Source organism: Callorhinus ursinus, unplaced genomic scaffold (genome assembly GCF_003265705.2).
Source record: "Callorhinus ursinus isolate GAN/ISIS: 27379988/994484 unplaced genomic scaffold, GSC_fseal_2.0 scaffold7, whole genome shotgun sequence".
Classification (NCBI taxonomy): Eukaryota; Metazoa; Chordata; class Mammalia; order Carnivora; family Otariidae; genus Callorhinus; species Callorhinus ursinus.
The window spans coordinates 56,732,410-56,749,008 of NW_027397069.1; the positions used below are offsets into that span (position 1 = coordinate 56,732,410).

At 50.1% G+C, this 16,599-nt stretch overlaps 1 protein-coding gene across 1 annotated transcript in view; it reads right to left on the reverse strand.

Annotated features, from left to right (window-relative positions):
• DHRS12 (dehydrogenase/reductase 12) overlaps positions 1-11,420 on the reverse strand; it is a 35,050-nt gene extending 23,630 nt beyond the window's left edge. The window contains 5 exon segments of the mRNA XM_025874510.2: positions 1,548-1,630; positions 3,295-3,319; positions 3,322-3,430; positions 7,793-7,886; positions 11,360-11,420. Coding sequence (XP_025730295.2) covers positions 1,548-1,630; positions 3,295-3,319; positions 3,322-3,430; positions 7,793-7,886; positions 11,360-11,420 — 372 coding nt within the window.
• Between the last annotated feature and the right edge of the window lie 5,179 nt (positions 11,421-16,599).

The window sequence follows — 16,599 nt, forward strand, 5'->3', positions numbered from 1 at the left end:
GGAGCTCTCAGCGCTGGAGGCCACCCATAAACAAACACACAAGAAAAAGGAATCTCCCGTGTGTGCGCTCCAACCCCACCTTGTGTAAGGCAGGAGGTCGAGGGCTGCCTCTCTCCCCACTCCAGGAAATAACGTGTGCTCCGTCTTTTCAGCTCTACCCTCCCAACGACGGCTCAACATTATAAACAAAACCATACTGTCATCTTTCTTCATATAAATCCACTTTGCAAAAAATGCAGCCCAAACCACAGCAGGCTGGAATTCGGGCAAACCCTCATCTGCCTGTGGCCTGAGATTAGTATTCTTGTTGCGTCCTGAGGCAGGCACAGCTGAAAGTTATCAGCAGGCAGACAGCCAGCTTTCAATCTCAAGAACTGCAGCCGCAGATCGCGGCGGCACGCACACCGTAGAGGAAGATTTAGAGACCCTCACGCTTGCTGCTGGCGCGGAGCCTCTGTGCGGCATCTGATGGCGGGAGACCACAGACGTGCCGTGAGAACAGAAAGGACACTTGCTTTGAAAGCGTTATGAAAAATAAGAAGAACCACCTTCAGGAGCAGATGCAAAATATTCCATTCTAGACTGGAGCATCCTCCCCGGCCACGCGCCGAGGCTGAGGGGGCGGGGCGCTGCCTGCCCCGCCCCCGCCCCCGGGCGGCTTGGGAAGCAGGCTCGCGCCGGAGGAGGCGATGCGGGTGGGACTGGAAGGCAGGCTCGGGGGACGTTCTGCAGCGAAAGTGAGGGAGCCATGGTAACTGAGGGCCATTCCCAGAGGTCTCTTCCGTCTTATCATCTCTGCCTGCAGCTCCTAGCACGCGGCCTGACATATGGTTCACTCTCAAACATATGTTCAAAAATAGAATAATATCACCCCCATTTTTCAGATGAGGAAACGGAGGTTCGGGGAAGCTAAGAACACTGCCCGAGCTCACTTTTCAGTGGGTTTTCCATTCGGGGACAAGTTCATGGGGGCCAACCTGTGCAGGTACACAGGGCCACATTCAGAAGGGCCCCACACTCGTTTCAGTGCTCTGCCTTTACTGTCTTGAAATGTTTAATACTTTTTGCACCAGGGTCCTACATTCTCATTTTGCGCTCTGTCCCGCAAATTAAGCGGACAGTCCTGGCTCCGACTCTCTCAGAAAAGCCAGAGCACAAAATGTGGGCCGGCTCTGAAAGCTCTTGTGAAGAGGTGGCTCTCATCAAGACCTAAATGTCTCTCGTTGTCTCTCTTTATTGGAGAGCCTTTGGGTCAGTACACAGCTTGGCGTGCCGGGCTGCAGTCCCCTTCGATGTGTCTCACGGGCCGGAGCTTCTTCCCGGGTGGAAACCCCAGCAGAGTCATCGTCCAGTATAAGGTCTCTGCTGCCGACCGGGATGAGCGGTCAAACCCAGCCACTAGAAAGCTCGGGTGGCTGGGCTGCTTCCAGAGCAGAAGCACCCCAAGCCGGCCACTACCAAGCCAGGGGGTGCGGGCAGCAGCTCAGCCCTCTCGCAGCTGATGGAAGTCAAGTTGAAAGAAACCACCAGCAGGAGAGGCAGCTCACCTGCTTAGCGCTCTCCCTGATGCTCTCACCTTTGGAACTTGGAGCTGGGTCTTGATCTCGACAAACCAGGTGAACTGTGCCACCTGGTGGAATTCAAGGAAATCATCTGTGAGTTCTAGAGATCCCCGTGGCTCTGGAGACCAGCTTTTCCAGATGAATTAAGATGTACAGGCTCACAGGAAGAATACCTGAAACTGAGACTCCTCTGGAAAATCTAAGTGGATGGTTGCCACAATTAGAGCAGCAGGCATAATAGTGAGGATGATTGCTCGCCTGCCTCTATGGGCTGACTGATGCGGCATCCGGGATAAGGTCCTGATTTTTTGTAGGGGTTTGAACACATCAAGGATAAGAAGGGTCGGTCTTGGTCACATCTGCATCCCCAGCATCTCACATGGCATCTGACACAGAGGTCTCAACCGGGCTGCACTTTAGAATCGCCTGGGGTGTTTTTAAAAGCTCCAGGTGATGGGTCCAGGTCTGGGTATGTTTTAAAAGCTTCCCAGGTGAGTCTAACGCTCAGCCCAAATTCAGAAACCCTGGCCTAACATGTAGCAGGGACTTGATTAATATTTATTGAATGGCTGAATCCATAACTGGCACTCAGACTATTCCAGCAAAGACCATACTATCATCAATCAAAGTTTATTTAAAGGGGAATGCCTTGGCTGTGGCAGTTAAAAAGTAATCATTACAGAGCCTGATTTCTTCACTTAAAATAGCTTGCTTTATTAAATGGGGTCTGTTTCATGGAAGGCTCTCAGCTAACCATGTACCCGGCCCCTCTGTCCTCCCCGCCACAACACTTCAGAGGACCTCCCAGTTGCTAAGATGCACTTATTCCTCACCCTGACTTGACAGATAATGAACTGCAACTCCAAATGGTATAATATTCCCCCAGAAAAATGCCTAACTTGATTTCAGAGAGAGAGAAAAAAAAAAATCTTTGAGCGTCTGGAAAAGTGATACATTCCCAGCCTATTTCTCCAATTTCTACTGCAACGTCCGTTTTTCTGGAGAAGAGTCTCTGGAAAGACACAGTGGACTTGTCTAGCCACCACAGTGCCATTTGGTGACCCAGAGCCATTGAATTCATGCAGGAAATTCTGGCATTTACTCAGAGGAAGACTTCAGCTGATTCAATAATTTACGGGGCACCTAGAGAGCCTTTCACAAAATCAAGATTAGGGAAGTGAAATAGGAGGCCATCCCCAGCTGCTCTAAGCCTGGAGGCTGGACGCGAGAACACCAGGAAGGAGGAAGCAAGTTCAATGCACTCCCCTCTCAGGTTATTCTGGGGTCACTGGTTCTGAAGTAGGGTCCACAGCCAAACTGCAATGGACTCCCACCCTCCTCCCCATGCCACCCCAGATGCTCACTGACAAGACATGAGGTGGGGATCGGGTATCCACACCCTTTTAAAGTTCCACTGGTGATTCAGAGGCCCAGGGTTGGCTGAAACCCCTCACTGCTCTTAACGATGTGTGGCCAGGACCCGAGCTCTCCCGTGAATTAATTAAGAGTTGAGGAAAGGCTCCTCCGGTCACTTGCTCTATCCACCTCTAGCTGGAAGCTCAATGCACAGCTGAGAATCAGCAGCTGTGCTTGTCCTCATGGGATCACGGTCAACTCCTGGCCATGCTGGCTGGGCCCTCCCTGACCTGCCTGTGACATTGGGCACTCTCCCCAGTGTGGAGCGGCCAAAGGTTGGCCTTGAGGCCCTGTGGACACACAGCAGGCTGCTCACCTCGCTTGGCTCTGTCAATAGCAGTTTGCTTTTCCCAATGCCACTGTTCCCTCAGCTGACCAAGAAAGCTCTTCCAGGAACTTGGACCTCTAAGGCATCAGGCACAAAGTCCTGAGATGCAGATGCATAGGCACTCCTGGAAGCAGCAAGCCGATAGACAGAATGGCTGTCAGGAGCCAGGAACAGAAAGCCCTGTAGGGAGAAAGCCTAATTCTGGGGTGGGCATTACTGCTCCCCCCAGCACATCATACAGCTCCTTCCCTCCTTCCTCACCTCCCTGCTTCCCTCCCTGGGCTCAGGAACAATCCCATCATCTCAGGCTTTACATTTCCTCTCTCATTAGCTTCCTGAACTTTCAAAACTATTAGACTCTTAACAATTTGGCATCCATGCCAGCTTTCTCTGACTGCCTCTGATACCGGAAGTGCCCCTCCCCCCCAAAAAAATCCTCTGATAGAAGGATCATTTTCCCTTTATCCAGTTTTGGGGGGAAAAGAAGAGGAGCTTAGGAGACCATTGGCATCATGCCCACTGCAGGGCAGGAGCGTTATCCCTACCTAGCTGTAGAAGGACTGGGTGCAGTGGAGGGACTTTGCAAGGACAGAGAGAAGCAGGAGGAAGGTAGGTTGTTGAGTTCTGTACGGCCTCAGGGAAAGCAAAGACTGCTTCGGGGCTAGGGGGTGTGTGCCACACAACTCTAGGGGGCGCCGTTCGGATCGCAGTGATGGGGCATTTGTATCTGCATCGAGCAACTGCTTGCAGATGGCAGCAAAGCATGTGAAGGAGGTGCCTTTTCTAATTTGCACAAAGGGATCACACTGGATAAAAGTAACCCTGAGTTCTTTAACCGTTTCTCGGCCCTTTGAGTTCCCTCTTCCACCTTTGCTTTCCTGGTATTGGCTGGCTATGGAACCGGCTGAGGGCGGTGGAGGCAGAATGGAGGCAGATTAGCTGGAGGAGGCCCTGAGGGCAGGAGTGTCCCCACACACGGGCAGGCTGGGTCTCAGAGCTTGGATCCCAGGCCCAAAGAGCCCAGTGGTTTCTCCCCTGCAGTGGAGAACGGTTCCCTTTCTCCTGAAGGTTCTCCGAGAAGCCCAGCACCCTCCCCCATGCCGTGTTTCCACACAGACTGCCAAAGGCTGGGCTCCCTGGGCCTGCACGACTGCCAAGTACAAGCCCGGACACTGCTGAGGAGGCCAAAGAATGTTTATGAGCCCAGGTTAGGTTTGGAAGTCACTGCCACCGACCGGGGACAGTCATGGCCCCTGTCTCACAGTCGAGAGACCAGGAAGAATGTTCCCGTGCCCGCCGCCCCTCGGTAACTCGCGGAATGCTGGGGCAGCTCAGAGAACACCCTTCCCGCTGCTTCTGCTGCTGGTGGCGCAGTGCGGCCGGCAAGACGGCGGACTATTCCAAAGCTTCCTGGGAGGCTGACTTGAAGCTAAAAAGAGTATCAATAATAAGGGCTTTGGGTCAAACAGCCTGGGTTTAAATCACAGCTCTGCTTCTTAATAGCTCCGCCATCTCCTGTGTTGACTTAACCTTTCTGGGCCCCTGCAGCCCAGAAGAGGAGACTTCTCTGCAGAGAAGGGAAGATAAAAGCTGACTCTTGGGCAGCCCAGAAGAGATGTACGCAAGGCATTTATTACCAGACTTGGAATGAATTAAGAGCTCAATACATAGTAGTTACTATTAATATTACTATTATTAATAATGACATCAATACTCCCCGTGTTCAAAACTGAGCTCCTCATTTGCCCCCCACCTCCATCCCGGCCCTCCAAATCACCAGGGACTTTGAGAGCATCTTAAACTATAACCAAAGATGAAGCTGTGTTTCCCCAGACAAATGTTGGGGGGCGGGGAGGCAGGATCACTGTGAAAGAATTTTCTTGCAGAAGCAAGCAGCTCCTCAGAAAGGGCTAAGCCCCTGGAGTCAATAAACAGGGTCCTAGCCAAGGGCAGGTACTGGTGGGGAACGTGTGAGACCTTCCCAAACCACAACAGAGCCGGAAGAGGAGGCCACAGAGAACCTGCAAGTAACTGCCCTGAAGATCCCCTCCTCAAGGGCAGGAAGCCCAGAGGCTTTTCTCTCCGACACCTAGCTAGAGGAGACCTGAGCCTCTGGACGACCACGTTGATCCTATTAAACACTAAGGTTTGCCGAGGGCAGCTCCTGTGGATTAAACCTCTTCCTCAAGCTCTCGGCTGTGAGCCATGCCAGAGGGCGGTGCCAGGCTGGCCTGCAGGGCATGTCATACCCTTCTGTCCTTTGCCCTGGCTATGTGTCTTCACTGCAGGATCCTGTCCTGGGTCAGTCTGTTGTTAACAATAAGGTTTGGGGGGCCCTGGGTGGCTTAGTTGGTTAAGCGTCTGCCTTTGGCTCAGGTCATGATCCCAGGGTCTTGGGATCGAGTCCCCCATCCGGCTCCCTGCTCAGCGGGGAGTCTGCTTCCCTCTCTCCCTCTGCTGCTCCCCTCCCCCCGCTTGTGCTCTCTTGCTTGCGCGCTTGCATGTTCTCTCTCAAATAAATAAATAAAATCTTTAAAAAAATAAGATTTGGCTTTTTTGTATCCCCCATCCACTTTCTGGGGAAGTATTTTATCTTCACAAACTCTTGATATCAGTCCCTGTTTTTCAGTGCAGAGAGGAAATGAATGACTTGCCTAAGGTCACAAAATGGTAGGTCATAAAGACAAAGGAGGGTTTCCATTCTTTTAACACCCAGCCTGGGGCACCTTCTACTACACCAGTGATGCTTAAAGGATGAGCCAGACAAGCAGCTTTAGCGTCACCTGGGAACCTGCTAGAAACGTGGTCTTGGTCTACCGAGCTCAAAGTTCAGCCCAGCAATCTGTGGTCACACGCCCCCCAGATGATTTTGACCCAAACTGAGCAACCACTGTACTTAGTGCTTCCTGAACCTCTGAAGATAGGAATCACCAAGGGGCGAGCTCCTAGGCATGTTTCCCCCAATTTACCCAATATGGAATTTGCTTAGGCCCCATCTACTTCTGTGAGGGACTTAGGAATCAGGTTTTGTTTTCTTTTTAATTGTTCCAGGTAATTCTTAGGTTCAGGCAAGTTTAGGGAACAATGACTTGGTGCTGTTGCATAGATCAACATAGGGGAGCTTTATAAAAGTCATGGTGTGCCAAGAAAAAACAGCATAAACCCAAACTACAGTGACTCTCGCACTGGAATCAAAATAAGGAATTATCTTTCCCTCCAATTCACTAAATGTACAACAACAGGGAAACCCATCTGGATTGCACCCCTCCCCCTCCATGAATGAGTCTGGGGAGAGACTTTTAGAAGCCTGCTTTCCCAGGGCAGGAAGCTGACTCAAGCTCTTGGGGCTGCTCTCGGTGTAACATGGAAGGACCCAGCAAATAGTGGCCACCGCCAGAGTGCACCCCTTTGAAAGAAAAGAGGCTGCCACCGTATTTGCCTAAATCCGGGGGCGGGTGGCAGGGTTGACGGTTACACTTCCCACTATTACCTGCAGTCCTGCCTCCTGAGAAAAACAAGCACTTTTTCCAAAAGGATGTGGGGTGAAGAGAAGGGAGCAGTCGCCGCTTGCCTCCCCTTGGAATGATGGAAATGTGCGGGGCTGCCTTAGGAACTGATAAAAACGCTCGTGCAGGGAGGAGTCGTCTCTCAGATGACTAGGCCGCAAGAGAATCACCTGGAGGATTTCTACAAAACGTCAGTGTAGGCCCCAGTGCGGACCAACTGAATCAGAATCTCTAGGGGCAGGGCCGGAAACTGGTATTTTAAATTCTTGCCCCGTTATTCAGACAGGATTGAGAACCACTGCATAAGCCTAATTAATTCTAAGATAAAAACCATCTCTCCATCCCCGGGAACTGGCCGCCCCTTAAAATCACAGTGAAGTGGAGAACCGGCTAGGGTACAGCGAGGGTGACCACCAGGCCAGTGAAATCATCAAGCACCGCTCAACAAGCTCACACGGTGCCCGGCGGACACCCGCCCCGAAACCCGCGTTCGGAATGTTCCAGCTGGCGCCAGAGGTCACAGTCCACAAGCCGCGTTTTATTGGTGAGAAAAAAGCACACCCAGGAAAGTTCTAAGCCAGAGTCCTCGGCAGCAGTTTAGAGTTCGCCCTGCCTGACGCCGACGGCAGCCCTGCGCAGTCACCCGAGCACGCCCTGCAGGGCGCCAAGGTAACGCCCAGGGGCTCCGAGGCCCGCGGGCCGCCTGACGTCAGTGGGTCCCGGCCCAGGCGCGGCAAAGCCCCGCCCCTCGGGCGCCAGGCGGGTCCCCGAGCGTCCGGGGGCTGCACCCTGCCCGCCCCGTACGTGTGCCCGCGGGCTGCAAGCCTGCGGCTGCCACTGTCGCTTCGTCGGCCCAGCGAGATCGCGAAGTCCCGGGCACGTCCCCGCCAAGCCGGCTCGCCCGCGCCGAGGCGGGCCACGTGACGGCCAGCGGCCCCGCCCACCCGGCGCTGCACCTTCGGCAGCCCGCGCCGTCTTACTTGGTGTATTCGCGCAGCCCCTTGGCGAGCCTCGCGGCGCTGCAGTGCAGGAACGCGGAGGGGCCCGCCCTCCCGCTGCCCCCGCCCTCGGGAGCTGCCCGCGGTTACGTCATTCCAGTTATGTAAGAGCCGCGGCCTTCGGGGCTCTTCTCCACGCGGAATGCGGCGGGGTCTCCCGTACGGCTTGGCCCAGCGCCGACTCCAGCCCCAGGCTCAGAGGGCAGGGAGCGGGAGGGCGGGCCCTGCTGCGGGCTGCACTCAGGGCCACCTAGTCACCTCGGGGTTGAAAGCGGGCGTCAGTACGTGTTAGGGGATACCTGTCTGCTGGGTATGACTGGGATGCAAAGATGGCACCGCAGCTCACCTCATAGAAAGTGCTCACCCAGAAAATCGTGTGGAATTAAAAAGATGAAGCTCAATGATATTAAAAAGATTTCTCCATCTGATGAGCTTTATCATAGGGGGTGTTGTGATAACTAGCATTTCCCAGGTTCCTAATTAGCTTATTGCATGTAATGTCCCCAGTAACTCAGCAGCGATACAGCTCCCCTCTCCAGCAGGTGCAATGAGTCAGATTGGTAATGTGAACACAGCGACATCTGGCAAGACGCAGGGCTGGGTCGCCCACCGGAGAGGCAAGTCTGTCTTCTAAGTCCGAACTTCTGCCCCTAGTTCGGCGACTTCATGCAGTGCTGGGAGGGCCCCTTTATCTCCTCCAAATCTCCATCGGCCCCCCCCAACCCCACCCCCAAACTCCAGAAAACATACAGTGTAAGCAAAGCATGGTTGCTGTGCAGACCTAGATCCCAGTGAAGTCATCTAGCCCTGTTGTGTACGCGCATCAGGCATCCCTGTCCACATCTCACCTCCATCCCTAATTGAGGGACGGGGCACTCAGTTAAATTCTGTACTGCTGTACCCAGCTCACCCAGAGACGGAGCGACTCTTACCTAGGAGGTACAGAGACCTGCTGGTTTCATGGCCTCATTGCCTAGGATGTGAGATGGAGGCTCACTACCCCCCACCCCCACCAAGTGGATGGGTTTTTACTTCAGAATCTCTTTGGAAATAAGTTTCCCCAGAACAGTGTGTTCCTCTGAACAGGACTGTGAGGTTCTACCGCATTGCTCTTATTCCTGACAGAGTGATGAAAGGAGGTTTAAACACATGGCCTTCTGTAAAACCACCCAGCCCGGTGTGACTTTCAATACCAGTCTGGTTTGGCTGGGGGAATATTTTAGATTCCCAGAGTTACACAACTGTGCTTTGTATACTCTTCTTTGTGTCAGTGATGGAAAAGGTGTCAGTCCACTCTGCATCCCACTCACCACCTCAGGAAATAAGCTTTTGGCTCGCAGAGGGGTGAGAAATTGTTTTGGACCAGAGTCTATTGAGGGCATCAGCCGCACCTTGAAGTGAAAGGTTGGGTGGAAGGCCAGCTCTCAACCTGGCATGTGAACCTCCCTGGGCACGCTGCATAGCCACTCTGTCTCAGTGTTCTTATTCACAGAATGGGAATGAACATGCTCACCTCATCACCTCGTGAGGTTATGGGGATGATTAAACACTTCTGTGTTTATCAAATGCCTGGTTTCGTCCGAAGTGATCAAAAAGTGTTCACTTCCCTCCTTAAATTTGTCCTTCCGTTCTTTCTCCCCTTACAGTATAGGCATGCCATGTGCATTCGGTCGATCGTCCATGAGGGCACAAAGCATGTGATGTGTGTCCTCAAATCAACAAGCATCCACAGGGTACCTAGTGTATGCATTATACACGCCTCCTGGGAGGTTTTAAGAAAAGACAACCCCCAGCTCAGAAGGGCCTTCCACTCTCCCCTGGCTGACAAGGAACATATACACAAAAAGAAACAGAGGACAAGGCGGGATTAATGGGAAAAGGCTCCAGTTTAAGTAGGAGTTAGCTCAGCTGGATTTTTGTCCTATTTCTGATTCCCAGTGTGACCTGGGGTAATAATGATGGAATTTATTGAGAGCTTGATACGTGCCAAGCATTGGGATTATCTCACTTAAGCCTTACAGTGACCTAGTAAAGTGGATCTTGATATTATCCCCATTTTACAGATGAGCAAATTGAGACTTAAAGGAGTATGTCACTTAGCTGAAGTCATCGTAGACCATGCCGGAGTCATACTGTATGCAGCAAGTCACTTAGCCTCTCTGGGCCTTAGTTTTCTTATCCAAATGAAAGGGGGAAACAGATGACGTATGGGGTCCCTTCTACCTCTGACTTTCTATATTTAATAAGAGAATTACATACAAATTTTAAATAAGTTAAGCCCAAGGTGCTTTTAAGAGTGACACTGAGTGGGGGTAGCTGCTTCATTTCACATGGGTAGAAAGACTAAAATATTTCTTATGTGTCCCAGCTTTCAATTTGCTACCCAATAAACCAAACAAAGAAATCCTCCTCCAAAGCTTCCTTCCAGTTGATTTAGAGTCTTCAAGCTAATTTAAACCAAACTGGAAGGAGAAGCAGAAGGTGTGGCCTAAGAAATCCATGGCTTCTCCCACAACAGATATACATGATAGGAAGACTGTGCGCGCGCGCGTGCGCGCATGCACACACACACACACACACACACACACACACACACACACCAGTGTTCGCATCGTCTTCCACCGAAGCTCAGTACCAATTTCTCCAGCCCAGTTGTCATGGCAACACCAGCTGCCAATGAGATCATGGAAGACAAGGTTATAATGGCAGTGGTGCCTTAATATTTTACCTGGCAAAACCACTTAGATAATAAGATGAATAACCATAAATCATAAATCCATAGGAAGCCCAGGCACTGCTCTTTGTATGTGTTTAATGTGCCCTTGGGGGTGGGGAAGAGAAATGAGGGCGAAGGGAAAGGAACAGAAGGGAAGGGAGGATGAGGCTGGGGGTGGGGAAGATCTCTGATGCTGATCCCTGTGACTCCTCAGCGTGGATCATGCACAGGTCCTGACCCTGTTGGTGCATGGATTCAAGAACTGCTCTCTTCTGTAATGACAATAAGGGGGTTAGGGGCTCCCAGCCTTAATTACAAAAGTCTGATTATAAGAAACCCAAGGCGACACTAAAGGAGGAGAGAAGCAGCCCAGGGGAGATGTACGTGGCAGACAATGATGCAGTGGCTCACACAACCACTCAGCAGGAAGCCGGACCCGATTCAGAAGTACCTTTCTGAGTGCCCCCCGAGTCCCTTGATGCCCACCAGCTTTTCCAGACTGGTTCACTCCAGGGCTGTCTGCTGTCCATCTGAACCAATTTCCTAAAGAACAAATCCATTTGATGTAAGGGTTTCCTTCCTTTCACAGTGGGGATCTCTAGGAAGAGCTTTGGCACTGGGGAGCCAGGGTGGGAGAGAGACTCGGTTTACACTGAATACCCTTTTGAGCCTTTGAGTTTTGTACTATGTGCATGAATTAGCTATTCAAATAAAAGGCATGCAGAGGTCCACTTTGTCTCCCTTGCCCTCCTTCCCAGAACTAGAGATGGTAGTGGTGAGATGGGCCAAGGACAGGGCAGTCGTGAAGCCTGGGTCGGTCAGTCTCCAAGTACCCAAGCTGATGAAGGAGGTGATTTCCCGCAAATGGGGCTCATGTTGGTCTGAAACTCTCATGGTGTCTGTTTCTAGAGCTCTAGTTTCATGGCAAGCCGGTTCCGTTCCCAATGCAAAGGCAGTGGGGGCTCAGGGGTGGGGGGTCGAATGAGAGCCTGGAGGTTGTCATAGCTGGCCCTCACCTACTTCCCTGTACCACCTAGGTCCCCCTGCCACTCAGGAGAAGGGCCTCTCCCCGGCGAGGCAGGGAGAGACGGGCAGACACAGAGCGGCAGGGACTGGGATCGGGAGTCAGAAGACCCACATTCAGCTCTGACACCTCTTCAGAGGAGACACGTGACCTCCCTGAGCCTCAGTTTCCCCTCTACACAGCAGTGTTAACTGTCCAGTCCTCACAGCATAGTAGTGAGGCTGAAATAAAAACCTTTCCTCTTATTTAACAAATACTCATACTCTACTTGCTATTTGCCCAGCACTGTTCTAAGCTCACTTCAAACAAGTCTGCGGCATAGAGAATTTCAGTAGCGTGTCCAAGATCACGTGAGAATCTAGAAAGCAGCACAACCAGGATTCCAGCCCGACAGCCTTCACGCCTTTTTTTTGTACGGATGGAACACCTCTCGTAGTGGCTTCTCCTCAGGTTCTTCTTCTAGTTACTTCCATCCAGCTGGAAACTCCTCCCCCTTTTTGGTGGGTTGACTGGTTCCTGTGTTCAAATGGGTGATTCATAGTCCCCTCGCTTCCCTCTACCAGCATCCCTCCCCTGCCCTCCATTTCACAACCCTCCAAGGAGGCACTCAGAGACTCAAGGGGGAGTATGCGGGGGGTGGGCACTAAGACCCACAGTAACTGAGAGTGAGATTGGGTTTTGAGCCTGTGAGCGTGCATCCCTTATCTACACATGCAACGACCCTGCCCTTGTCCGCTGTTTGGTCCTGGGCCATTCGATCATCCTGGAGGGACTGAGGAATACAGTTTCATTTATGTCTTATTTTTTTATTATGGCAAAATATACATACTATAAAATTCATCATCTTAACCATTTTTAAATGCACAGTTCAGTGGTTTTAAGTACATTCACATTATACCATCACCACCATCCATCTCCAGGACCTTGTCATCTTATAAAGCTGCAACTCGGTACCCCATTAAACACTAACTCTCCTCCCCGCCCCCCAGCCCCTGGCAACCATCCCTCCACTTTCTGTCCCTGTGACTTTGACTATCCTGGGTACCTCATATTGGTAGAATCATACAGTATTTGTCCTTTTATGACTGATTACGTGCGCTTAGCGTAATGTCTTCAAGCTTTATCCATGTTGTACTGTGTGTCAGAATTTTCTTCCTTTTTTTTTTTTTAAGATTTATTTATTTGAGAGAGAGAGTGAGTAAGAGAGCAGGAACAGGGGTGGGGAGGGGAGGCAGAAGCAGACTCCCCACTGAGCAGGGAGCCTGATGTGGGGCTTGACCCAGGGACTCCAAGATCATGACCTGAGCCGAAGGCAGACGCTTAACTGAATGAGCCACCCAGTCGCCCCAGAATTTTCTTCCTTCTTAAGGTTGAATAATATTCCATAGTAAATACAGCACATTTTGCTTATCCACTTATCTGTTGATGGACATTTGCCTTGCTTCCATCTCTTAGCTATTATGAATAATGCTGGTGGACACTGGTGTACAAATATCTTTTCAAGATCCTGCTTTCAGTTCTTTTGGGTGTATAACCAGAAGTGGAGTTGCTGGATCCCATGGCAATTCTATTTTTAATTTTTTGAGGAAACTTCATAAGGTTTTCCGTAAGAGCAGCACCATTTTACATTCCCATCAACGTTGCACAAGGGTTCCAATTTCTTCCCATCCTTACTGACACTTGTTTATTTTCTGGTTTCTCTTGTTGTTACGGTTGTAGAATGGCCATTCAAATGGGTGTGAGATGGCATCTCATTGTGTTGCATTATTATTTTTTGTTCTGTATCTTAAAATGCTTCTAATAATTTCTGTGCTATCTGCTGTGCTCCCATCTTCTTTGCTTAATATACCTTAATTATCCACATACCCCCACATATGCAATATTGAAATTACAGTTTGCTCCTTAGGTATGAGGTTTGTGGATGTGCATAATTTAGAACCGACTCCACTTCTTTTCTCTCACTGGCTTTAATCCATTGTTGAGGACCACTGAGTTTCCCTCAGGTGAGTCACATGGCCTTAATCCAAAAGGCTCGGCAACTAATTTCATCAAGTGTTTTGGTTGAGTTGGGCTCATTTCACCAGACACACAAGGTGGGAAATGACAACTGTTTTCCCCAACTGTTTTCTCAGTTGTTCATTTGGCAAAATAAAATGTCAGATTACTGGTCTTTCCATTTTGATTGATGGAGAAAACATGCCAGTAACAGAGAATGTGCCTATTTAAATGAATATGAATTAATTAATTAATTAAGTAGCGTGTCCAAGATCATGTGAGAATCTAGAATTAATTAATTAAATGAAAATGAATTAAATTAATCCTACGAATATGGGGCATTTTTGAAGGCAGATCTCTGCATCCATAATGGAAAGTTCATGATATAGCAAGTGGAAAAAAGCAGGTTGCAGAATAATATGGCTAATTTGATATAACTTATGGTTAAATATACAGCCATGTTCCGAAAGGATACTAAAAAATGAGCGCTGGTCACCTTTCGGGGAACTGGGACTGGGAGTTGTGGTAGGGTGTGAAATCTTTTACATTTTACTTTATATCCTCTGCCTCTACCTGAATGCTTATCCATAAGCATGTATCACTTTTATAGTAATTACAAAAAGTTGTAAAACAGTCATTTTGGGAAAATAAAAGGGCTTTATACTATTGATTTCTCTCCTGTCTCCAGCTGTGGAGGAATAGCCCTGTTCTAGGTCAGGTTCCCTGGAGACTAGAGCCCCAGGTGGAGCTTTGTGGAAAGTGACGGACTGATGGAGTGGTCTTGGGAGAGACTAGAATGCGAGTGAGGGAAGAAGAACCGGGAAAAGGAAGAAGTTGGGGAAGGACGTGGCTTCTCATGAAGTCTGGCCTGATCCCGCAGAAAGCTCCGGACTCTCAGTGACACCACAGAGCTTAACCTGCCCTGAAGCAAGAGGGTTGAGCTTCTACTCCCTCTTCCCCAACTCATCCTAAGCTATGAGTAACTGTGGATGTTGGGGGGTGGGGAGGGGGTCACTCTGGTGCATGTCCTGGCAAGCTGGCTCCACTAACCAAGGACGGGTCTCCAGGAAAGGCTGCAGGTGTGAGCCATCAGCCACAAAACCAGAGTAGGCTGGGGTGGGCCCACCCGGCTGGCACAGGCCGTCCCAGCGGGGTCTGGGCTATACCCACGTTCCCAGTTTACTGGGGGCTGAATGGACACTGGCTTCTTTATAAACAAACTTATAAACCGTAAATTGCAAAATGCCTTTTTTTTTCCCCTGGCTATTGAAAAGCACAGGCTACAGACATTTTAAAGCAGAAATATTCAAATGAAGAAATAGAGTAAAAAAATTGGTTTGGACAAATCCCATCAGACTGCAAGATTTTTGCAATGGCAGGGAAAATCATCAGAAGGCTGGAGGAGCTCGGAGCTACCGACCAGGAGCAGAGTTGTTTGGGAAGTGAGTGTTCTAACCTAGGTACTGATGGTGTGGAGGGGCTTTTTTTTTTTTTTTTTTTTAACTTCAGGGACAATGTGTATCTCATCGTTGACTGTATCTCCCTTCTGGCTGAGAAACTTCAAATCCAGGTTTGAATCCAGGACTAAGTAACCCAGGGAATATAGGCAAATAAAGGTAGAGCTTGATCTTGGAAGGTGTATTGGAAGGCGCCAGATTTCATGAGCTGCCTTGACATCTTTGAGCCTCATCGAGGCTCAGAGGACTAACAACGAGTTCCCTGCTCTGACCAGAGATGCCCCCCACCCAACAGGAAAGTCTCCCACCTGCTAGTTCCCCTATGCAACTGGCCGCACCCCAGACATGGTTCAAACAAGCCCATCACATCCGCCCACCAGAACCAGATGTTCCCCGGGCCTCTCATTACTACAGAGCACGGCCCCTGCATGCCCTGGTTGGTCGCTCTGTTCCTGTGTGCAACCTCCATGGGGCCCGAGCCCATGTGGCTAATAAACTCCCATTATTCACATCTGCCCACGGTCAACTGTGGGGCGTTCAGCCATCTCCTACTATTTAGGGCGAGGGACCCCTCTCTCACCAATGCGGTGAACAGAAGGCAGAACAGAGAGACATTTTGAGTCACGAGACTTTGGGGGCCTTACTAGACCCTGCCATGTGTGCAAAGCCTGAATGTGCCACGCCCGCTCTGCAGAAAGTACAAGCTACCCTCTCCTTGCCTTTGGAATTGTGCTTCCACACAATGCAGTAAGGAAGTTTTACACTTTAAAAGCTAACAGATCTAGCAAAGAAAGCGTTCTAGAGAAAACAAGAGAAGACGCATTTGAGAAACACCCACCTCCTATTTCAGTTCTGCGAGGAATAGCAAAAGGCTGTCTCTGACGATAGCCAATGTAGGTCGGCTGCTGTCATACCAGCGGACCTGCAAGGGGGACTGTTGCAATCCCATCTCTATAAAAGAGAGATTCACTTTCTTCTTAGCTCCACACCCAACAAAAGAGAAATTGCCACTAGAATCAGTAAGGATTTTTTATTAATTCCTTTTTTTAGAATCCACTATGAACTCATTTGCCCACCTAAAGATGAGGAGTTTTATGGAGCATAATTTGCCTCGAACAGGTCCCTGATGGGTGTCGGCTTCTGTGTACAATCTGTACCCATGGACATCTCACTGGAAGGAAGAACAAGAGAAGCGTCCCCAGGCCGTGAGGATTATCTCCCCCAGGGTGTTCGGGGAAAGCACTGAGGAACAATTGTTCCAAGTTTATTTCATCAACAATGAAAGATGCCCACAACGAAATGAAGCACAAAATTCATTTATACAAAAATGAAAGTTATTGACCGCTTTGCCTGTTCTCATGCTAAAACAGATGGAAATAACATGAAATACTAGAAGTGGCACCATACTGCCCTCATGGTGACGCCCAAGATGGAACAGTTCTGGGTCAGCCTATGACTCCTGCGTGGCCCGAGGGCACATGTGTGGCTCTCTGACCCACAGAATCAGAATCTCTGGGGACCATGGTTCTGCATTTTAAACAAATCCTTGGGTAGTTCTGATGGTTCACTGAGGTTTGTGAACCATGGGTGTGGTTGA